Below are 26,039 nucleotides of genomic sequence, written 5' to 3' on the forward strand. Positions count from 1 at the left end.
TGCGTATCACCCGGTATTCAACCGATATGCCGCGACGGATGTGGAACAGCTGAGACCGCGACGCGACCACGACCTGCGACGGCGAACCATGGTCATATCAGTACAGTGGGAATGGAGGTTCAGGCTAATAGTGAGGAGGTGCAGCATCCAACAGGTTGGTGGTGTTTTTTATTCTCCTTATCTCAATAGTAGCACTTTTTATTTGTTTAATCAGTCATGTAAAAATAATTATCATTATCTACTGAAGTGGTGCCCTCAAGTTGAGGTCTCTGTAGTTAGGTTCAGTTGATTAATTCTTATAACTTCTAGTGTAAACTCATATAGCTTTGATTTAATCCTGATTTTTACGCCAACTCAGTCATAGGAGTGACAAAATTTATGCTTAGACCAAATTTATACCATTTTACACTAAATATTGTAAGAGTTACATAACCCAGCAGAACTGAACTACAATTCAACTTGAGAGGCCTTGGATCAAATAATCTACGGGCACACAATCAAAATTAGTTGCGATAAAACTGCTGAAAATTCAACTCCATTTGACATTTCTAGGAGGAACTCATAATAAATGAAGAAGTGCACTAGAACTCGAAAGTCGAAACTTGCAGCTCCAGAACACCTTATCGTTCATCTCCCACCAGCAATCGGTACCATCATATGCTCCATTATGCTATGACTCTCAGTATGTATGCAGCTAGAATCACCACTGTTGACATATGCTTTTGTTGATTGTACACCAAGCAAGGAGGCCTCAGTGTCCGTGAAATCAATCTTAGAAACTTGAATTGGAGATTGCTTTGCTCTTATCTCCAATACCTCAAGTTCTCTTGCTATATTCTTCATAGATGGTCTATCTTCACCTTTTACACTCAAGCAAGATTTCGCAATCATTGCAACTTCTTTGAAAAGCTCAATACTTACATCGCACATAATGTTGCGATCAAGAACCTGGACCAAGTGGCCACTTTTCAGTGAAGAAATGAAATAATTCGCAAGAAACTTCTCTTCCTCCACTCTATCCAATGATAATGCCTTCTCACTTGTCAGTAGCTCTATAAGAACAACCCCGAAGCTGTAAACATCACTTTTCTCTGTCAACAAACCTGTTAGCATGTACTCGGGGTCCAAATAGCCAAATGTTCCTTGCACCATTGTAGATACTTGATTTTCATCTAAAGGAGCCAATTTTGATATTCCAAAGTCTGTGACTTTTGCAGTGTAGTTTTGATCTAGAAGTATGTTGGCCGATTTGATATCTCTATGGATAATCGGTGGTGAAGCTACTGAGTGCAAATATGAGAGAACTCCAGCAATTTCTGATGCTATTCTTAATCGGATATTCCAAGAAAGATGATGTGATTTTGTTGTGCTGCTTAAATGCTCGGAGAGAGTACCATTGTCGATGAACTCATAAACAAGTAATGGCACTTCCGTCTCTAAGCAACAACCTAGAAGTTTAACGACATTTCTACTATTAACTTGGGAAAGCATAATCACCTCATTAATAAATTGATGAACTTGATTTTCGTTAACTTCTCTGGACCTCTTAATGGCAACAGTACAAGAATTATTGTCTGCTAAGATTCCTTTGAAAACTGTGCCATATCCTCCACGACCAATAATTCGAGTTTCCTCGAAATTGCTGGTTGCCTTTCGTAGTTCTTCAAGAGTGAAAATTCTAGCAACATTTGTATTTCTTCCTTCCTGTGCCAGTCGTTGCTGTAGAATTAATCCACCATTTTTCCGGAAAAACTCCTCATTCAATCTGTTTTCCCTTCTTTTCCTCAATTCCAAACACAAATAAAAGCAGCAGAAAAGTAGAATTGCTGTGCCTATGCAAACACCTGTTGACAAATTTGACTGAAAAATTAGCAAATGAAGAGATCTATCGGATACTTTGCAGCTAAAGACTCTAATTTTGCAAGTGATTTTCAAGTTTCATGTTCTTTCACTACCTGGTAAAGAAAAGAATTAGGTTTCTTTCTCTCTTATACTATGATTAGTTGCCATCTTAAACCAAATGGAACGGGTTTCAAGAAATCTTCGTTTTATTTTAATACTCTCATGATACAGCACATATTTAACACACCACTTAAGAGATGGTTCAATCCATAGTGATAAATTCTCCTTTGCTTCTCCAATCATTTCAAAGTGTAGACTAACCTGAAACAATCATAGACCAATTTATTTGGTCAGGACTGCAGCCATCTCCACCTCTTCCATCACCATGATACCCTTTGAGACAAGGACATGTGTAGTTGCCCAATGTGTTGTGACAAACACTATTCTTCGTACAATTGCATAGAGTTGGATCTTGGCATTCATTAATATCTGTAGAATTCAATAAAATAAAATAGAAAGCAGAAGCATAATTTAAAATGTGAATTGAAACACACATATACATACTGGTTAATTAGACGAGTTTAACAAAATTTTCGCACATACCTTGGCAACCATCAGGGAGATATGGGTTGCCTTTGTATCCTTGATTGCAAGAACAACGGTATCCCAACCCCTTTAAAGGTTCGTAACAGTGACTGTTTTTACCAGAGCATCCATAAGAGGTCGTGTTTCTTTGGGCAACGTCACATGACCCGTCCTCAATGGTCCAATCGGCCACGACGGGAAGACTTAAATCACGGCTTATGTTGGTGAGGTTATCTGCAGAAAAATTGAAAGCCTTCTCTTCAACCACAAAAGCGTGGCTGCAAGGATTGAAATCCCACACGTCGGTGTGGTTACTATAACTGGTCAAGCTCACAGTAATATTCCATGCCCCTGGTGGGATATCTGACCGGCAGCAACCGATGCCGGAACAAGAGCCATCAATTACATCTTCCTTATAATCACAGGAAGGGACACATCCAGTTGCGTAGCTCCGGTGTTGACCAAAACCATAAACTATACCGTAGGCATCACAGCCAACGACAATGAATTTGTTAGCTGTACTATTGAAGGTAAAGCGTTTAGATAATCTCATCGATGGTAAATATTTGTACGATAAATTTCCGTTTTCATTATAGCAATCAGATGCTATATACTGCATAAGGTGCACCTGACCTTCCAGAGATATATCTGTGACATTGATTGTACTGTTGCGCAGAACTGGTTGAGGGACAGAGGTTGAAGAGTTGGTGCAGTTGATAAAGAAATTTTCGTTAAGGTAACAACCTTCTGTAATACCGAATGGAAATGGAATGCTTACATTTCCACAATGATCTTGGCAGCCGGACCTCGCAATAGGAAATGGTGGGGGTGCCAAAGTTGAAGCGGAAGAGAGCATCAAGGCAATTACCAAATGCAAGAGCATCGGTAAAATCAACCGATTGAAGCCCATTAGAATGGTTTTTCAATGAAGCAAGTTTCCTTTTACGGAAGAGAACGTTGCAATTGTTAATTGTGCACTACAAAGGACTTCGAACTGCCTATAGGGTCGTTTTATAGGCATTCGAAGTAAAGGGAAGACTTAGTCAGTAAACGCGCAGAAGGCCTACGCATTTTACAATTGAAACTTCTTCTGTAGACCCCAAATAGGACGGTTGACTTCAAATGAATGCAGTGAAGACGTAAAGGACTATTTGTTGGGCAATAATTTTGAGCTTGATTTGTGTATAGAGTTTACTGGGGAAGCTGTGACATTGAGTGGTCGCTGACGACATTGAGGTCCACGTCTTTACGGGGCTGCTCATGCTAAAGACATAATGACTCTGCAAGGGAATACTTTCAAGTCCACCCTGGTCTTTCCATTTATTCACGTGAAAAACAATAAGGGAACCGATAAATTTTTTCTACTTGATATGAGAAAAAATTCATAAATGTGTTTTTGGATGTAATGTATGTCATGAAAGTAATTAAGATATATGCTTCGGCCTATGAGGTTTTAGTCTAGTGACTAAGAGTGTATACAAGCCTTGCCGAAAACTAGTCTGTACGGGGACATCCCAATCGGCGTCTTATATGCGGTGCGGTACGCCCATAATGCATCTTCTAAGTTCAACCTCCAATCCTTTCGATCGGGGCGCACTATCTTCTTCAAAATTGATTTGATCTCCCTATTCGACACTTCGACTTGACCATTCGTCTGCGGGTGGTACGGTGCTGATAATTTGTGGAGTACGCCATATTTTCGGAACAGGGCAGCAACAGTCTTGTTACAAAAGTCTGTGCCTCTATCACTTACCACAGCTCTTAGAATTCCAAAGCAGACAAATATGTTAGATTTTAAAAACTCTATAACCACTCTAGAATCGTTAGTACGGGTGGCTTTCGCTTCCACCCACTTAGAAACATAATCAACCGCAAGTAAGATATATACGGAACCAAAATACAAGGGAAAAGGATCCATGAAATCTATTCCCCAAATATCAAAAATTTCAACAAACAACATAGGGGTTTGAAGCATTTGGTCCCTACGAAAAATATTTTCTACCCTTTGACACCTATCACAGGATTTGCAAAATAAGTGCGGATTTTTAAAAAGGGTGGGCAAATAAGAGCCACTCTTAAACACCTACGAGCTGTTCGCTTAGACCCAAAATGCACTTCACATGCAAACGAATGACAGAAATTTAAAATGGAGTGGAACCTGCACCCACATATCTTCTCAGTACTTGATCCGAGCACTGCCTGCAAAGGTAGGGATCATCCCAAATGTAGTATTTGGCATCACTTTTCAACTTGTTTCTCCTAACCTTTGGCCAACCTGCAGGCAATTGATTTGTTAATAAGAAATTTACAATATCAGCATACAAGGGTGTCGACGAATCAACGGTGAGTAGTTCTCCTCTCTCAATGGTTGCTCCTCCTTATGTTCAAGCAAGCGGCTCAAGTGATCAGCAACTAAGTTCTCTGCCCCACTTTTATCTTTAATCTCCAAATTAAACTCTTGTAGGAGCAGGATCCATCGGATGAACCTTGGTTTTGCATCCTTCTTCGTCATCAAGTACCTTAAGGCTGCATGATCAGAAAAAACTGTTACTTTTGCACCCAATAAATAAGGTCTCAACTTTTCTAATGCAAAAATAACAGTTAGTAATTCTTTCTCCGTTGTAGAGTAGTTAAGTTGAACTCCGTTCAACGCCTTCGATGCATAGTAGATCGTATGTGCCGCCCTGCCAATTCTTTGCCCCAACACTGCTCCCACTGCGTAGTCACTCGCGTCACACATTATTTCGAATGGGAGACTCCAGTCTGGAGGTTGAATGACTGGCAGTGAGGTTAACGATTCCTTCAATTTGTGAAATGCTATCTTGCACTCGGTGAAATCAAATACTACATCCTTTTGGAACAGCTTGAACAGGGGCGCTCAAATTTTGAAGAAATTTTTGATGAATCTTCTGTAGAACCCTGCATGACCCAAAAAGGAACGCACTTTCCGTACACTGATGGGGTAAGGTAAAGCAGAAATAATATCGACCTTTATTTTATCTATCTCTATACCCCTAACCGACACTACATATCGTAAGACAATACCATGCTCCACCATAAAGTGACATTTCTCCCAATTAAGGACTAAATTTGTTTCTATGCATCTTTTCAAAAGTAAAGCTAAATTATCAAGGCATTCTGCAAAATTATCCCCATATACATTAAAATTATCCATAAACACCTCAATAATGTTTTCTACATATTCGGATAATATACTTGCCATATACCTCTGAAAAATCTCTGGAGTATTGCAAAGGCCGAAAGGCATCCTCCGATAGGCAAACGTGCCAAATGGGTAGGTGAATGTAATTTTCTCCTAGTCCTCCGGTGCTATTGCGATCTGCAAGTACCCTGAAAGATCATCAAGAAAATAATAGTAAACACGGTCAGCCAATCTTTCTATCATCTGATCAATAAAAGGGAGAGAGAAGTGATCCTTTTTCGTCACTGCATTCAATCACCGGTAGTCGATGCAAGGCGCCATCCTGTGGGCTTTCTCACTGGGACCTTCTCGTCCTCCTGGTTCTCTTCTACTGTAACTCCCGCCTTTTTCGGGACTACTTGAATTGGGCTCACCTAGAGACTGTCTGAGATGGCGAAGATGATTCCCACTTTTAGGAGTTTCAGTATCTTTTAACCACATTCATCATTAGTGGGTTCAATCTCCGTTGCGCCTGTCTTACCGGCTTTGCATCAGCCTCAAAGCTGTATCCGATGCATGTATAAGGATGGGTTAATTCTTTTGATGTCTGCTATACTCCACCCAATCGCCTGCTTATGATCTTGAAGAAGACAAACTAGGTTGTCTTCTTGACTCGGTGACAGGTGTGCAGAAATTATCACCGGTAGTATTTCCTTGTCCCCAAGAAATGCATACTTCAAGTGCTTTGGGAAGGGTTTAAACTCTAGCTCGGGTGCCTGCACAACAGAAGGTAACAATTTCGTCTGAGTTTCATGTACAAATACAGAAGGGATCTCATACCTTGAAGAAATTGATGGATGTGAGTGTAGTGCTTCAACAGCATGATACAACTCATCACTTATTTCCACACTGAGAGTTGCTCCAAACTTAAGGTGTTTCGTCAAAGCCACTTCCAGTGCGTCCTTCCCATCCAGTTCAAACGTTTTCTGTACAATGGGTTCAATAACACTCAAAGCAAAAATAGAGTTAGATTTTTCAGTGAATTTCATCGCATAAAAAATATTGAAATTTACAATTTCATCATCAAACTCCATTGACAAAGTATCCTCATTCACATTTATTTTTGTCCTAATAGTGTTTAAAAATGGTCTACCTAACAAGATAGGTGACGGATTTAATGACCTTTCATCCCCCATATCTAGGACATAAAAATCTGCTAGGAAGACTAATTCATTGACCTGTATCAAAACATCTTTAACTAACCCTTCTCAATAAGCATTGGTACGGTCTGCTAGTTGGATTATAATGTCTGTGCTTTTTAATGGCCCAAGATTAAGAGACGCATAAATAGTTTTAAGCATTACATTTTTCAACGCCCCTAAATCCAACATCGCTTTCCTAATTGGGGTACCTCCTATTTTACATAGAAATGTGAACATATCTGGGTCTCCACATTTTGGTGGGAGTTTTCTTTGGAGTATAGTTGACACATTTTCTCCCACCGTCACTTTTTCGTCACCCCGTAACTTCTTTTTGTGGGTGCACAAATCTTTCAAAAACTTGGCGTCCTTTGGTATCTGCTTGATTACATCCAACAGGGGAATGTTAATCTCTACTTTCCTGAACACATCCAAAAACTCTTTTTCCTTCTCCACCTTCTTTGTCTTTTCCAACTTGCAAGAAAAATGAGGTAAGTTAGATTTAATAGGGGGGTGAATGAGTGAATATTACGTTAGTGTCTTCACAAATGCGTCTTTTCTCTTCAATCTCCTTTTCTATCTCCTCCTCACTTTTACTTTTCGAATTCCCCACTTTAGATCCCTTTACTTCCTTGCCACTCCTCAGAATCATGACACTTACATTCTTGAAATTTGTCTCGGGTTACGATGGAAATTTTCCATAAACGTGGGACTCCAGGCGATTAATGGCAGTTGCCATTTGGCTCATTCGAGTTTCCATATCTTTCATACCTGTTCTGGTGTCCTGCTGTAATTGAGTAGTGCTCATGACCAAAGATCTAATTTCTTGTTGGAGCTGAGTGGTAGTCGTGGCCAGAATTTTTACAATATCCTCCAAAGAGCTTCCTGAGTTAGAGGATGAAAGTTGAGGATTCGGTTGCCATGATTGCTGAAACCCTGGTGGACGATTTGGGAAGAAATTTTGTGGTATATTCCCATAACTGAAATTGGGATGGTCTCTCCATCCGGGGTTGTACGTGTTGGAGTACGGATCATACTGCCTACGGGGAGAGGGCACGTCTCCGGCCATGTTCACCTGTTTCGTCCCATTCTCTTGTAAAAGGGGACATGTGTCCGTGCAGTGGTCCATACTTGTACAGATTCCACACACCTTCGCTCGCGGCGTATTCCCCATGGCTGATTGCCTAACAGCAGACGTCAACTCCGACAGTTGCTGTTGAATGGATGACGTCTCTGCCTCGTTGACTCTACGGGTGGGGTTGCTCTCACGGAAGCCAAATTGTTACGAATTTTTTGCCATTGACTCAATGAGCTCCCATGCTTCCTTTGGCGTCTTATATGCCAGTGCTCCTCCACTTGCAGCGTCAATGATACTTCTGTCAGATGTATGAAGCCCCTCATAGAAGTACTGGATCAACAGTTGTTCATTAATTTGATGTATGGAGCCCCTCTAGTGCACAACTTATTGAACCTTTCCCAATAGTCATACAAGGACTCTCCCAGGTACTGTTTCATGCTGCATATCTCCTTCCTCAAACTCGCAATCCGGGATGCAGGAAAGAATTTTTTCAAAAATTTCTTTTTCAACTGTGTCCATGTGGTAATACTACCTGCGGGTAGGTAGTATAGCCAATTTTTAGCTGCATTCTTGAGAGAAAAAAGGAAGGATCGTAGTCTAATTTGCTCTTCAGTGACCCAGGAGGTTTCATGCTAGAATAAACCATTTCGAATTCCTTGACGTGTTTGTAGAGTTTTTTACCAGAGAGACCATGGAACGAGGATAAGAGATGAATCAACCCCGATTTCAGCTCGAAGGAGGTTTTCTTAATCAGAGTTGGGAACGTAATGCACAAGGACTGATGAGTCAACTCCGGGGCAGCCAACTCCCTTAATGTCTGGGTGTTGGTCATGCTAAATTCGTCTTCTACTGACTCGTTTGCAGTAGATAATTGCCCTTCTTTTCATCTCTTGGTCTCTTGCCTTCGCCTACGTGCTGCCTTCTCAACCTCAGGCTCGTATATCAATTCGCCTGTACGAGAAGAATGGGGTATAAACTAACAAAAATACCAAGAAGAAACTGAATTAAAAAAGAAACAAATAATTCAAATGCTAGTCCTCGGCAGCGGCGTTAAAAATTGACAGGTGCCGAACTTGTGCAATAATAATAAATAAAATCTAACTACAATCTGAAGCAGTCAATAATCAATTCTAGTACTGGAACAGGAACCCTAAGTGTGCAATGGGTTACTTGATTCAACCTATTCCAGAAGAGTTTGCTTAATCCGATATACCAGATTTAATTATTTAACTGAATTCACTAACTAGTAGATAGTGACAAGTATGGTCATCTCCTCAGGGATTGGAGAGAAATTTGTTTCTTTTCGAATACAGACAAATGGGGGTTTTCACGATTAAATGCTATCTAAATAAATTAACTGCAGAAAATAATTAATTAAAAGAAATAATTAGGAGAATTCTAGCCAAGGATACAATTTAGAAATGGTTCATGCACTGATCATCGATTCACAGATAATTCTAACATTTATTAATAGATTGGTTATAGTTGTTATGCACGCGATAAACAACCAACCTTTCCTTAATTTCTCGATAGTTAAGGTACGACCATTAACTATTTCTCTAACCCGGAAACAACCATAGGTACGACCATAGGATTTAATTTCTAGATTGCATTAATAATTAAAAAGGCCCAATCCTAACTAATAAACACGCTACGAGGATTTGTTTAAATTAGATCATATGTTTCCCTGACATAAACTCAATTACGCCAGTTGCTATTGAGATAGGGATATTCGAACAATTACGGATTCAATTACCCCTAATTAGCAAAATAACCTATATGAACAATTAATTATTGCGCACTAATCAATCATACGTAAGAGCTATAACATTTAAAAATAGGAAACATATAATTACCAATAAATGAAAGAAATAATTAAAAACGGTTTAGATTTCACAGTAATTGCCGAACCAAGTGGTTAGTTGCCCTCTTGACTAGAATTAGGGATTTAGTTCTCCATAATTAGAGAACAAGCCATGCGAACAAAGTTGAAAATAGCCGTCAATTCCTTTTTCCCAAAATCGGTCAACCGAGAAAAGAAAAGGAACGAATGATTTCGATTACCTTCAATTGTCTTCCTAGGCCAAGCGTACAGAGAGTCTGAAGCTCTCTTTTAATTTCTATCAAAAGCAAGAATGAAAAGCAATTCCAATTGGTCCACAATGGCGGCTAGCCTCACAAGCATACGAGAAAGGTTTCTCTTCTTTGTTCCTTCAATTTGGTCAATACAAGAATGAAAAGTGTTTTTCAAAAGTCAACAATGGTGGCGTTTGTCTCCTGATTGTTTTCAAAGCATAACAAAGCCAAACGAAATACATCCCAAGCCAAGCAGACCCCCCGAGAGTCTAATACTTCCCTCCTTTTTTGTTTTGGTAGCCACGAAATTGAAGGGATTTGTTTCCTTCCATTTCGCCGGCCCCACCAGAGGGAAAAAGAAACGGTTCCCCCAAATTCTTGTTTTTTCACTCCTTTCCAAAAATTCGTATTCAAGTACCAAAAACTCCCTAAATAAAAGAAAAATCTATTACAATTTAATTTCTTCAGCTTCCTTAAGCGGACCCCACTGCTTGATGTGCCCCACGTGCGATGAATCCTTTGAATTTTGATTTTAAGCACTTTTCAGCATCAATTCCTGCAATTAGCACCAAAATCATATCTGAGTAGAATACACCCAATTAATGCAATATTTAGTCAAACAATTGTGCAATATTACCCAAAATATCCCACTAAAATGCACCCTATCAATTGATCAAAGCAAAGACTAAATTCCTCATTCCTCAATATTTATATAATTATGAAACAATATTTCTAAAACCAACATATATTTAGTTTTAACTAGTTCACGAGATGCACGAAATGGGCGTAGATTATGTTATAATATATTTGTAAACAAAAAAAAAATTCTAAAGAGATCTTATTACACCCCTACTTAGGATACCTTAAATTGCAGCAAAAGAGAAAAGAGAGATAGGAAAGAAGAATGTTAGAAGTAGCAAATATATATATATATATATTGAGCATAGATGATGAAAAATTATCTACTGACAAAATAATAGATTTAATTGAATATGTACAAGTAATGTAAGATTAACTGGCATTTAAAACTGTCTAAAATTTAATGTTAATCAAAACTCATCACTTTCTTCTGTCCTAAATCAACAACTGGCGTTAATTTAGGTTTGATTTCATCAACTATAATTTTTACTATAATAGACAGATATTTTTCTAATTTAAATGATTCTTTTGACTATTTGGGGGGGGATGGGTTGGGTGGTATGGGGGGAGGGAGTGTAAGCGAGAGGTCTCGGGTTCGAGACCTCCAGCTTACACTTTAAAAAAAAAAAGATTCTTCTGACTATTTTTTTTGGTTAAAATGCTCTTATAGTGTAAGATCAAGAGTAGATAAAAGAGAAAATGATTAAAGAAAAGAATCCTCTATTTTTTCAAACATACACTAATAGCTATATTTACTTCTTTATTTGTTGAGTAAGAACATTATAAAAGCAATTTTAATGTCATATATTCAACCAGTTCTACTGTGAATAGCTATATTATTGTTATACTACTCTAGAGAATTTGGTATACTCTAATCTTTATTTATATAATAATCCATCGTACAAAAGTGGTAGAAATGATAATGAGTTATTTAGTGAAGAATAACAGGTTATATATTACAAGATTTCTATAATAACACTCTATAAGTTAGATAAAGTCAAAAACAAACTAAGTTCCTAAACATCTCTGCTAATTATAACATCCTTCCATCTATTATCAAAATGTATTTAAGTACATTTTTATTATAAAATAATATTTTGTATACATGGTCATGTCACAAGTATCGTCTCCGTTATCACTTCCTACATCATTTCTTTTAGTTCGAAAGCCAATTGTATCATATATACTATTTAATTTTTTATGCCATTTTTTATCGTTTCAATTTGATTGATTGTGTAGTCCTAGGATTTTTATATTTTTTTAATTTATCATTTGTTGGAAACACATTATGTTACTAACTAGAATACATGGAGTTATGATATCTTCCACACAAAACTACTAAAAGAATAGAGATTTAAAAAAAAAAATAATTCTAGACTAATTTTTCCATAGTAACCAAAAAACTAGTAACAAACTCATGAATTGCAAAAGAGCCAAGTACATCTTATAAGGAAATATTTGCAACATATTCATCTTTTCTACGACAAATACATACTAAAAATAACCAAAATATTCAACCAAAATATGATTGTATAATTACAGAAATATTTTTTAATTTAGGCTTCTACTAATTAATTTTATATTGTCAAAATAGAAAGGTTAAGTAAAGATTAGTAAAACTATGATATATAAAATTTGGGACTAAATCTGTTTCAATCATCTATTTGATGCAATATGTAAGGTGTAGGAACTCTTTTTAAAATTAGACTCTATCTTAAGGATAATTCCTACTATAGTTATAAAAGGCTAGGTTCTCCCTTCTATTGAAAACACGCACATCACATTGCTATGGCGGCTTATCTATTGATAGCCACCAAATTTGGAGAGAGAGACCCACTTGAGAGGCACGTGAACCACAATGTGCCAATCAAGATTCCCAATAGGCCAACCACATTGTGCTCCAAAATTTGGGTGTACTCCATTTGAGGAGACTATTAATTTGTACAATAGTCATGCAGTGAAACCAAAACAAGATTGGTTGCAAGATCTGATACAATAAAGAATTTTGTCTAGAAGAATGATACCATTTTCATTCCCTCCTGTACCTACAAGAAAAGGACCTAAACCACAATCATCTTCTCCAAATATTGAAAGTCACACACCAAGTAACAATAATCTACTAATTACTAAAAAGTTGTACATTGGGTGATACTTTTCTTGAACCTTCTTCCAATATATAGGGGTATAGAAACTTGCCTCTCATCGAACTTATCACGCAAGGATGGTATGGATGATTTACACGTAGAATATCAAAATTAACAAATGAGACAAATGAGATTGAGTTCTTTCCTTTGAATGCTGAAGTGCTTTATTGAATTTAGGAAAACATCTTGGATAATGGCTTGTTTTAATTGAAAAATTAAAATATGGTGACAAATGAGATTGAGCTCGGTATCTTCCTATAACCAAATCCAGGAAAACAAACTGAAGTGTGATAATAGGTTACTTGAACTAGAATTAGGTGTACTGCAATATGAAAACAAGGTGGGTGTGATAATGGTTTTCTTGAATTGGGATTAGATCTGTCACAATATAAAGACGCCAAACATAACACACGATGGAAGAGCCCTTAAGATGGAAGTATTTTTCAAAAGAGAATATTCTAGATATCGAATATTTCAGTAATAATAATTGGGCCTTATTTTATATTATTTTCAATTTGAAGAAAATGATTAACATTTTAATGTATTGGTTGTAGGCTCATATGATCCAACTGTAAAAGTTAGGATTTGAAAATTAAAAGGCTAGTGAAAGATGGTCAGCTATTGTTGCTGCTTATGGGTGAAGATCAAACAAAAAGAAGAAGAGAGAATGTGAGGGCCACATTATATATAGGCGGCGTGCATCTATAGAACATGTAACGTGTGAAACATAAACATTATTATGCATGACGTTTATATCACTATCTAAAAGACTCGAGAGACAAAAGCAATTAATTGAGTTCATGAATGGCTTGTTAATTTGGGGGAAGAAGAAAGAAATAACGTAAAGTTAGACATTTGTCACTAAACCTTTTATATTTTATGTTTTTACTACAAGATTTAGTCATTCATTCTTATTAGCAAAATGTAAATAGAAAAAATCATCAACATATTTAGCCAAAAATTATGACATAAAACCTACCAAACGTCAACCTCAAAGACACTTGATCATAATAAAATATTTTCTATAAGATTCCACCTCTATTAGCTATTTCATGCTAGCTTCACTTTTGCTAACAAGAAAAGATATAATATTAGCAAATGATCATTCTTGGCATATTAATGAATAGCAATCTAAATAGGCTATTTTGAAATATACCAAATCTAGCAATCTAACATTTTTATTATATTTTTATTGCTAATGCCATTATATATAGAATTTATGGTACCAATCAATGGCATCTTTGTCTTTTAGTGATTTTATTTTTTTTAACCCCTCCGCCCCCCCTTCCAAGTCCCCTCTCTATCCAAACATGCCTAGCCAAGTTCAAACCTTGACCAGTCAAGTGGAAGAACCTTCCCTTGGGCATTAGGTCGCAAGACTGATGGTATTTGGTGATTGTATTTCTTTAAACCATGTAAAATTTGAAAATTTCCTTCGGTGGCTCAACAAACAAAAAGAGAATTACATTGTGTTAGTGAGTTCATGCATGTAATATGTTAATATAGCTGTATATTTATGTGTGTGTTTGGGAGGATAGAGCGAGAAAAAGGGTCTTACCATTCAAGATTATTGAGAAAATTGAGGATTTGAATAATTTAGAATCCGCTTATACGGTGTGTTTTTTTCATATTTATCTAAAATTTTAGTATAACTTACTGTAATTATTTTAGATAAATGTAGAAGTTTGCTCAAAACACTCAAAACATCCTATTCTTTCAAAAGACCGCCTTCTGACACTGGCAACATCTATCACAAGTATCCTATTTGATGTATTTTTTTGGTGTATTTCTAAGGCATTTTAATTTCTTAACGTAAATGGTGTTTTAGACAAATTTTCTACTTCTAAAACAAACCTGCCAAGTGGACCCATATAGTTTCAAAATTTTTAGAAATTGGTAGGTTAATTGTTGAGGCTCTCTCTCCTTGTATGATTTTGTCACTTCTTACGATATCTTTTTTGAATCATATTCCATCATGATTGTCGACTTCTTTTAATTTTTATTAGTTGCTTGTTGCATTGTTTACATCAACCTCATTTTCCTATTTTCATTGCACTTTCCTTATTTTCATATATATCATCGTTAGTACAGTGTAATATACTAAGAATTAGCAAACAATTAAATCTACCAATTACTAAACCAGGTCCATGAGAAAGAGCAATCCAAGGTCAAGGAATTTGAAATTTATTCATGGTGTTCAAAACTTCTTATATATTTTCTTATAAGTTGGTAAAAATATAAGGAGTTCAAGTAAAATGATAAGTCAATAATTAATATTAATACATAAAAGCAAAATATTTTGTTAATTCAATAAGAAGAAGGAAGTTAATATTTGATCTAAAGTTTCAAACTACCTTTAGAGAAGAATATGTGCCTTACAAACAATTTTATGATTTACTAGAGGATTATTTTGCTACAAACCAGGATGTGTTATGATATTTTGCATGGCAGACTATCAAAAGGTTAGAGTTTTTAAGACACTCAAAATTTATTTTGATGTAATAACCCAAAAAAATCTAGTTGCAAACCCCGTGCGCTACATGGGGTGCGAGACTTCCTCTTTATAACTCCAATGCAGTTACTTAATTGAATTGGTTTTTGATATTAGCTTTCTATACACCATTCAAAAGTTCTGTTTTGACAACAGAATCTTGTGTATGTGATCTAAATGAATCCACATAATCCTTATTATTAATAGTTGTTCTTTTAGTTCACTTATCTTAAGATTTAATTCATTTGCCTCTTCCATTCATTCTTATAGGTAACAAAATTGACACTATTCTCGCTCACTTGGAGAACCATTTTAACATGCTACTAAAACTTGTTTCGCATTTACGAATCTTGCATCAATTGGAGGAGGAACCAATTCAAGACTTAAAGGCATCTTAAAAATGCGAATATTTATAATTCATAGTTGGCACATTATATGCAACAATTATAAAGAGCACTATGGTTAATTTTTCTTTGTCTGAGATTGAGTGCTAATCTATGAACATATACCTATCTCAATTAGCTGAATGTTTCTTTCATCACAAGATTCATATTCGTCCAAACAATATATAAGGTAAAAGAATAACAACACTTTTAAGTGCGTGTAGACATGAATATACCAAAACTATTCAACAAAATTATAAAACGTATAAGCTAGAAAATGTACATTGAGACCTAAAAGAGAAGAAAAAGCAAAGTCTGACTATTCTTCTAAAACAATAATATATAATGTTTAAACAATATAAAAGATATCAAAAAGACTCTCAAGTATTACAAAAGTATGCAATATTAATAAATTTGTGCATATAGCGTGCAATGTCTGAGTAAAATTTGATGAGAGAGAAGAGGGAAAGGAGGACATATTATTCAATTAGATACAAAACTTGACCTTTTTCAATTTTTTCACGTCATCCATAGAAAAAAAATAATAACAGACAAATCACAAGCCAAAATATTAGCTCAAAAACCCAAAAAGTGAAACAACCTATCAAATTTGATATTTAGTTGACCTATATTGTCATTAACTTCTTGTAAATAAACTAGTTTCCAATTTTGAAATTGTAATCCATTATATAGATTGGATCACTTGAATGTGCAAACAATACACATAATTTTGATTTTGTAAGAATTTATGCAATACTCTAATTTATATATTTTTTTTGCATTTAGTCTAATACTATGAATCTCTAAGTCCGAATCTTCATATATTATTTTAGCTCATAAATGTTTGATTACACCGACCTTTTAGTATAAAAGACTTGCACCTTATTTGTAATTGAAAACATTCAAAGAACAGGAAAAAAAGATGATTATTTTTATCACTATAAATTGTCTAGTGAAAGAAAATGATATGATATAAAATGCAGGTTTCAATCAAATAAATAAATCTAGAACTATTTAGAATGGCAATCCCAAGAATCACAACTAAATATCATTTAGTTATAGTAAAATATTTATGATAAAAGAAAGGAAGGACACAGATCTTATTCTAAACTATCCAAGTGAAACAAAAATATTGGATCAAACAACATAACTTGCTGTATAGTGACATACTTCTCATCATAAATACCCAAATATCACACTAGTAAGTCACATAATCTAGACGTAAACACCAAAAAGTGAAAATGTGCATGAAATCATTACACTATCTGAAATCTGTGCATGTTGAAAAGATACAAATACAGTCACCCTCAAATATGTTGGCAACAAAATAATGTGTAAAATTAAGGATTTCCACCCTTTTCAACCATTTGAACTTAGGGAAGGAAGCGCATGTGACATGCACGAGAAGGTATGCTTGTCCCTTTTTAATTTTTTGGACTTAATTGAAGATATAATTAAAAAATTTAGCGCCAATTAAAATTTCTCAAACAAATTAAAGGTCAAAATACAACGTAAGGAAACATAGAGAGATTTGAAATTTTTTTAAATGAAATTTTCTTTTTATGTATTTCTTTATTCCTTCATCCCTTTCTCCCATACTGCCCTCCTTCCTCCATTCTCCCCTCCCCCTTGGCCTCTCTTTTGATCTCCTATTTCTTTCCATCGCCTCTCGCTACAACCTTCTACCTTTTCCCTGTACCTCTTAATATTTCTTCTTTCCTGCCTCTGCCTTTTCACTCTTACCTTCCCTTGAATAACCCCTTAAAAGATGGCCCAGTTTATGTTAACCATCACCATATCTAGGGAAAAAAGAAAGAAGGTTAAAAAAAGAACAAAGCAAAATTTTAGGTTGGCTGCACTAGATTATATGGTAATTTATCTATATTTTTTTTATATAAATTGTTCAATTTGTGTGAGAAAACTATCAATTTTCTTGATTGGAAATTATGAGCAAAGTGTAATTATGGAAGAAAAAATGATTCCAGTAAGTTAACTATGCACAATATCAAAATCAAAGGTCTTTGTAAGTAGACTATTTTTAAGAATCCAAGATTTCCACAATCACCTGTCTCAATTGCATGATAAAAATTTATGTACTTACATAAAGACAAAAATAAGAAATATAGGAATAAAGACTACAACATGCAACAACACAACAAACAAATTATGACCCATGTTGAAAATTATGTCTCACAATAAATTTTATCCACCTAAGTTTAAATAAAAGGATTCCTATCGTTAATCATATCTTATAATAACCACTGTAATTGTAGACCCCCAATCTTTTTTTTTTGGGCCTCTAGTGGTAATCTTACTACTATATTATGGTCTTCTATTGGTTGCTTCAAATTTTACAAAATATGATTATAAATAAGTAATTCTAAAATATTTGATCAAAATTTGACACGTGATCTCATTGTTGTGAAAAAAAACCCTTATCAAAAAATAGTGGTAGTTGTTCTCGAAGAAAAAAGCAACAAAATCTATATAAATCTACATAAAAGATTTGAAATGCCCTAATTTCACCATTTCCAATCTAAGTTATATTATTTGTTATCTTTTATTAGCATTGACCACGCGTCAACAAGTATGTAATAGGAAAAGATTTGGATAACTTTAACTTGAAATTACCAAATTTCAATAGCTACCCCTCAAATTCTATGGGCTAAAACATGGGTGAAACTAGTCCATAGCCCTGCTTGTGAACTATGTGCTTCTTAAACACTCATGTCATTTTATTTTTTTTTTTGGCTTCTGGGAAATTGTTAGTTTCTTTTTGTTGGCTTTGTGAACAAGGACAAATGCATTTTGTTTTGTCAACTCTCTGAAAAGTGTTGGAGAACAATAGTGCCCTGTTATTCCAAAATAGAAAATGCAAGAAAATATGTTGAAGTAAGAAAGAAATTTCATTCTCCAGATTTCTTCTAATTATCCATGAGAAATAAAGCCAAATTATTACATTTTATGTGAAAGAATCTCAAACCCCAACAACCCAACAGATTAGCAAAGTCAAATCCAATAAAAATCATCCAAATGTAGAACTCCATGAAAGTTAAAATAAAAGTCTTTTTACTTCTTCCATCATCGATTCTTCACAAAAAATTCCTCCTTTCCATACACATTCTATCACGATCTTCCAATTATTAATGCTAAAAAAAAAAAGCACAAGCAAAAGTTATATTAGTAATTAATGCATGGTCTTTGCAAATATTCACCAGCAAAGATCTTGATCAATGTCCTTATTGTTTCTTCATCACCTTTTAAAATTTTTAACCTCTGTCCCTCTCCCTAATTGATATTCTCCATAAGCTAAGCAAAGTTTCAAGAAAATATCATGTTTATGCAATTTATCTTGCCTAAACCCCCTTCAACTCCCTCCCACAAAAAAGTTTGATTTTTGAAAATAAAGTTAAGGATTATGAAGGAGGAAGAGAAATGGTAGATATGGAGAAAGTTGAAAATCTTTTCTTGTGTTTGGGATTTGTTATCCTGGTTGGAGGTAATGTTTTGAAAACTAGATCAGGCTGTCCGATTCGACCGGTTGAACTGCGAACCAATTATGTCACCGGTTCGATCTGGCACAAAAGCCAGATAGTACTTCAAAATCGCCATAATTAAACCATTTCTACATTGTAAAGCAAATTATTAAAAGCTGCACGAACCGTGAGATGATTTTTTTAAGTCTCTACACAATAGGGCAATTGAAAAAGAAGTTCTTTTTTGCAAGTGTCAAAGTGCCAAGAGTCAAACCCGGGACCTTTGCTATGAATGTTCGAAAATTGCCCAACACACCAAACTTTTGTTGACAATTGATCATGCCAAAAATTTCTTTGGATGTTATTACTAAATAATCCTACAAATATTAACCCTAAACATTAGCCGCCACTTGTGAGAACCCGTAATTCCCTAATATTTTTCCTAGGGTTTTTCCCCTTTAATTGCATGTTTTCTGCATTTTCTGGCTTAGGAAAAATTTCTTGGTGAATTTTATGGGTAATTATAGTTTTTAGATGATTTTTCTAGTATTGGGTAGTTTTTGAAAAATTACGGATAGATTATGGATGTAGGCCCCACTAGTGCGAAAAGTTCGGAAAAATTCGGCCAATAAGGTTAAGTTCCGGATACTGTGTGAAATTTATCGGGTGTTAAGAGATAAGTAGAGAATGTGAAGTGATTGATGTGAGAGGGGGAAAGAAGGATAGGATTGCATTTAAAGTGGTGACATGTGTCACTATGAGGTTGGTGGTGACTTATGACTTACTATTCTTTTTTTTTTACCTTTTGACCAATTGGTTAAATATCTTAAAATTACCACAAAAATCACCATTTCTTACTCCTTGGTGGCCGGATCTCTCTTGAGCAAAGAAGGAAGAAACTCTTCACCATTTTAGCTTCCATTTAGCTCAATCTTCCAAAAACAATCACATAAACTAGTTTCTACGCCATAAAATCCTTCCATTAGGTGCTAGTGAGTTGTTTGGTGAAGTTTTTAAGGAAGCTAAGGTGTTCTACAATTCCTTCTCTCTTGTTTACTAGGTAAGTGGTGATTACACTTCCTCCTACACTTAATGATGCTTAATTTGTGCCTAGTGGTGGCTAAAGTGTTGAAATTTGTAGTTTGTTTCTTGGTTTGAGATGAATTGGTGAAGTTTTTATTTTATTGAGGAATTTTCTGGTTTAATGTGATCATGATGTTGTGGTTATTTATGATGGTTGGTAATGAGGGGTTATGACTCTAGTGGATGTAAATGATTGATAATTGCAACCAATTTTGGGTTTGGAAGGAATTTGAGGAAGTTAGGGTTTCATAACCCCCTTTTCTGTCCGGTTTTGTATCATATGGTTAGAGGCCGAATTGGCCTTTGCTTAAAACATTAAAGTTGTAGGTATTGATGTGTTTGAGGTGCCTGTAAAATTTCAGGGCATTTAGAGTAGTGTAGAATGAGATATGTCGATTTTACTGTTGCTGTTCTGGGTTGATCAGAATGTGCGAACTGCGCTTGTAATCGTCTGTTTTGACTGGAATTGCTTTGGATTTGGATATTGGTGTCTTCTGATGAAAATGTAGCTTGATGTCTTAGCTACCACATGCCTTTGGAATCAATGCATTTGGACCTGTATAGACTGAGTTGGACTAATTACAGCATAGTGTGATTTGTAAACCTGCAATTGCGGTTCTGGTTTGGTTTTCTGCATTTTTGACCTAGTTGTGCTAGGATTTGGACTGAGTGGCCTTCTACATTGTTGTAGCCCTGTATTTTAGCTTCGAGATGGTGTGTCTTACACCCTCATCCGATAAGTGTAGCGCATTTTGTGCCATTACCGCAAAAGGAGGATGAAAACTGTTTTTTTGTTAAGGTCAAGTTAGTGCATTGCTGAATTTTCTGGTTTGCTATAATGCCTATATATGCATATGAAACCCTATTGGGGTTGTGATTGGCTTGGATTTATGACTCGTTATTGAGTCTCATGGTATTTGGTTACGTGTTTTAGGGCGTGACGTTAGTGCACGACGTACTTTGGACGAAGGTGCATGAAACCTCACCTACGTGAGTGGTGAGTATACTACTCACTTGGATGTTTATAATGTGGCTTTGCTGTATGTGATTGTGATGCCTTGAAGGCTTGTTTGGCTATTGGAAATGATTAGGGTGAGGGTGTACTTGACCGCCCTCATTCCTTTTATTCCTGTGAATGACTGTTTATCGTTTCACTGTATTACTGTACTTGCTAGATGAGTTATTGAATTCCATTCATGGGACACTGTTTGGGTGTCGGTTGGACGAGTATCCAACGGCCCTACTGTACTACTGAGCTCGACCCCGTTGGTAGTCACTTGAATCGAGCCAGCGAGGGCTTGGTCGTGAAAAGTGACTAGCCACGGGGACTGAAATGGGAATCTCGTGGTAATGAGACCCTTGGTTCCGGTGTACTCGAGTATCACCTAAAGCTACTGCTTGGAGTGCTGGCCCGGTTGGGGTATGTTGGGTAGAAGGAATGGAAGTGAAGTGAAGTCTACGGTTTGGTACTTTTAACATTGACGGAGAGTCAATGAGGTTGGATCAAGAATGTAAGCGTGGAAATGGGCTCTTGAGAGCCGTCCGTATCCTTTTACCGATTTGTTTTGCTTCTTATTTGCATACTTGAAATGAACGGTTATGCTTAAATGATCTTTGTTGATTATGTGATAGTTGCTCACTGAGCTTTAGCTCACCCCGTTCCATTTGTTTTCCTTATAGGAATGTAATTACTTTTGGGATTGGATTGGATAGTCGTTTACCAAGTAGAGCTAGTGTAAATGTATTTTGTTTAGCTCTTTGAATGAAACCCTAATGTGTATTGGGTTCCTTTGCTTTTGATTGGCAAACCAAACATGTGTATCCATGATGAATAGCTTTTGACATGCCAATTTGGTTGTAAATGGTGAATTGAAATGTATTAATGTTTGGTGAGATTTCGGATTCTACTATTCCAGGCACTGTTCATCGTTGTCGTTTTTTTTATTATTTTGTTATTTTGGTTCTTGTGGCTTGTTCGAGCGCGCTTTTACTTTCCCGAAACGTTTTAGATCGCGTGTAACTGCTCATTAGTTCTGGCGAGAGTTGGGCAGGCAGTCCGCTAACCCCTTTGGTTCGCCTTAGGGGAAGGTGGGGCTGTCTCACCACTTCAATCTTTCTTACTTTATCTTCTCAACTCCAATTTTCTTTTTTTTTTTAGTGTAAACAGAAGGATTCGAACCCGAGACCTCTTCCTCCCTCCATACCACCTAACCCATCCCTCCCCCCTCCAATTTTCACTTCATCATATCACAATTTTCATTGCCACTTCATTACAAACTTTCCTCTTTACCCCACTCTCTCTTCTTTCTAATATTCAGTCTCCACTTTCTCCTTTACTTTTTTTTTACCTTTGTCACCCCCTTCTTAGTCCCACTTTTTAATTTAATGTATTGGTGTTTTCTTCCACCATTTTTAGATTAATCTTTTGAACTTTTTCTATTCTTTCCTGTGTTTATATGTTGAATTTCTTTTTCTCTTTTCTTTCAAATTTTTCTTTCCACTATTTCCAATATGTTACTGGTGCATCAACAGTTTGCATCATGAAGAGTAGGAAGTTTTGGACTACTTGCAATTGGTAATGGTTGCCTCCAAATATTAAGCACAAAGTTCTATAAAATGCTTCCAAATATTTAAATCATGAAAATTTAATGTTTTCTTTCTAAAATTCATAAGATGTAAACAAAATTATGCAATATTGATAAATTTGTGCATATAGCGTGCAAGTATGTCTGAGTGAAATTTGATGAGAAAGAAGAGAGAAAGGATGATATACCATTTAATTAGATACTAAACCTGATCCTTTTCAGTTTTTGCACGTCATCCATAGAAAAATAATAATTACAAACAAATTACAAGCCAACAAATTACAAGCCAAAATATCAGCTCAAAAATCTAAAAAGAGGAACAACCTAACAAATTTGATATTCAGTTGACCTATATTGTCATTTACTTCTTGTAAATAAACTAGTTTCCAAATTTGAAATTGTAATCCATTATATAGATTGGATCACTTAAATATGCTAACAATACACATAATTTTGATTTTGTAAGAGTTTATGTGATACTCTAATTTATATATTTTATGCATTTAGTCTAATACTATGAAGCTCTAAATCCGAATCTTGATATATTATCTTAGCTCATAAATGTTTGATTACACCTACCATTTAGTATAAAAGACTTGCACCTTATTTGTAATTGAAAACATTCAAAGAACAAGAAAAAAAGATGGATAGTTTATTACTATAAATTGTCTAGTGAAAGAAAATGATATGATATAAAATGCAGGTTTCAATCAAATAAATAAATCTAGAACTATTTAGTTGGCAATCATAAGAATCACAACTAAATATCATTCAGTTATAGTAAAATATTTATGATAAAAGAAAGGAAGGGCACGGATCTCATTCTAAACTATCCAAGTGAAACAAAAAGAGGAAAAAACCTGGGGAGCCCTTAAACTATTGTCATTGTCAACTTTTGGCCCCTCATCTAAAATTTGTTTCCGATTGATCCTTAAACAATTAAAAATGCATACTTTGAGGACTTCCGATGACTTTAAGCACAAATCTGACCGAAATTAAAGGGCATTTTTGTCCGTTCATGTTTAACCCTCGGGACCAGCAACTAAGGACCAAAATGCTATGCTCTAAACCTATCACCTTCTCACTTTTATTCCACTGACGCTACACAACATAAAGATTAAAAAAAGTCTTCCTTCCCATAAAGAGCTAGTATGTTATGGGCAATTTCTTTTTTTTTTTAACTTTTACATATTTAATTTATGTTAAATACAAAACATACTAGTTTTTCTTTGGACGCTATTTAACCAATTTTCCCCATAAAGAACTGGTATGTTTCCCATAAAGAGTTGGTACAAAACATACTACAAAACCTGTCAGTTTTCCATAAAGAGTTGGTATGTTATGCGCTATTTAACCAATTTTTCATATTTAAACAAATTTACAAAAATTAAAATAACATATTTGAAAGTGTATTAAAATAACGTATTTAAACATATTTAATCAAGTACGTTATTTTAATTTTCGTAAATTTGTTTAAATATGAAAATTTGGTTAAATAGCGCATAACATACCAGCTCTTTATGAGAAACTGATAAGTTTTGTAGTATGTTTTATACCAATTTTTTATAGAAAACATACCAACTTTTTATGGAAAAAATTGGTTAAACATGAATGGACAAAAATGCCCTTTAATTCCGGTCAGATTTGTGTTTAAAGTCATCGGAAGTCCTCAAAGTATGCATTTTTAATTGTTTAAGGATCAATCGGAAACAAATTTTAGATGAAGGGCCAAAAGTTGATAACGACAATAGTTTAAGGGCTCCCCAGGTTTTTTCCTCAAACAAAAATACCTTTTGGATTTGAGAGTTTTTGAAATACTTGTTTTTCATCTACAATGCTACAGTAATATACAAACAAAAACAACTCCAAAAACACCATATCCAAACAATATATCAAAAACAACTCCAAATATACAAAAAATATATTAATATATATTTATATATAAATAAAATATACAAAAAAATATATTTTGTTTAATAAATATATATATTTATATATAAATATTAATACAAAAATTAATATTTATATTTTGTTTAAAATAAATAAATATACTTATCAAATTAATAAAATATATATACAGAAAATAAATATATATTTATATATAAATATTAATATATTTTGTTTAAAATATATTTATATATATTTATAAATATATTTACATATATGTTTATGTAAATATATAAATATATTTATTTATATAAATTTATAAATATATTTATTTCAAAAAATAAAATTAATAAAATGTATATACAAAAAATAAATTTTTTTAAAAAATGAAATTAATAAAATATATATACAAAAAAATAAATATATATAAATATTAAAATTTTGTTTAAAATATATTTATATATATTTATGTAAATATATAATATATTTATTTATATTTATTTATTTCAATTTTGTTTTATATTATGTATATTAATATATATTAATATGTATATTTCAATTATGTATATTATATTATATATATATAAATTATAATAATATTAATATATTTCAATTATGTATATTAATATGTATATTATATATATTATATCAATTGAAATAAATATTATATATTTATATATAAATATGAATATTTATATATATTTATAAATATATTTTTATTTTTATTTTTATATAAATACATATATATATTTATTTATAGTGGGGAGATGGCTATCTTTCTTTACTTATTATGATGTTGGTAGTGTAGATCTACAAGATTAAATCTTTCCAATGAGATTTATTAATTTCGTGATTACCATCTTTCTTATTTATGCTACTGATAGTGTAGATCTACAAGTTTAGATCTGGTTAGATGAGACTGGTTAATTTCGTGATTACTATCTAATGTATTCAAGCCTATTATAATTTTGATAGTATTGATTTCACAACTTTGGATCTGGTTGAATGACATGGATCCAGTAAGTGCCAACGTCCGGTCCAGGTAAAACCATGAGGGATTTGGCTCTGTAGGGGCGTTGAGGTTCTTGGGACGTACTCCAAGACGGGGAAGTGTCAAGAGGTCAGATCCAGGGAAAATGAGTTTTTACTATCAATCTTATGATTTGTTTGGAAATATAGTCATCATGCATAGTTAATCTTTCTCAAAAGATTTAAATCTATTCTCGTAGGTTTATTTTTACTATCTTTAATATGATGGAAATATGGTTGTCATGTATAGTTAATTCTTCTCAAAAGGTTAGATATTTTCTTGTAAATTTTCACACTATCCTTTATAATCTGATTAAGAAAAATGGTTTATCCTCCATGGATCCCGAAGGATTCTGTGCCAAAGGGAAGAGGATTATAAGTTTTCAAAATCATTTAAGTG

The 26,039-nt window shown here is 34.4% G+C and overlaps 1 protein-coding gene across 1 annotated transcript; it reads right to left on the reverse strand.

Annotated features, from left to right (window-relative positions):
• Window positions 1–367: 367 nt before the first annotated feature.
• Window positions 368–3,465, reverse strand: LOC113760515 (wall-associated receptor kinase 5-like). Its single transcript, XM_027303126.1, has 3 exons — window positions 2,446–3,465; window positions 2,164–2,331; window positions 368–1,844 (listed from the first exon to the last, which is right to left on the reverse strand). The coding sequence occupies exons 1-3, from the start codon at window positions 3,335–3,337 to the stop codon at window positions 628–630; spliced, it is 2,277 nt and encodes a 758-aa protein (XP_027158927.1). The 5' UTR covers window positions 3,338–3,465; the 3' UTR covers window positions 368–627.
• Between the last annotated feature and the right edge of the window lie 22,574 nt (window positions 3,466–26,039).

The sequence above is a fragment of the Coffea eugenioides genome, chromosome 2 (genome assembly GCF_003713205.1).
Source record: "Coffea eugenioides isolate CCC68of chromosome 2, Ceug_1.0, whole genome shotgun sequence".
Lineage (NCBI taxonomy): Eukaryota > Viridiplantae > Streptophyta > Magnoliopsida > Gentianales > Rubiaceae > Coffea > Coffea eugenioides.

Coding starts and splice junctions, on each gene's coding strand:
- LOC113760515 (XM_027303126.1), bottom strand. CDS start 3,337: ATGGGCTTCAATCGGTTGATTTTACCGATGCTCTTGCATTTGGTAATT. Junction 2,332..2,445: donor TCTCCCTGATGGTTGCCAAG/GTATGTGCGAAA, acceptor TGAATTCTACAG/ATATTAATGAATGCCAAGAT. Junction 1,845..2,163: donor TTGGTCTATGATTGTTTCAG/GTTAGTCTACAC, acceptor ATTTGTCAACAG/GTGTTTGCATAGGCACAGCA.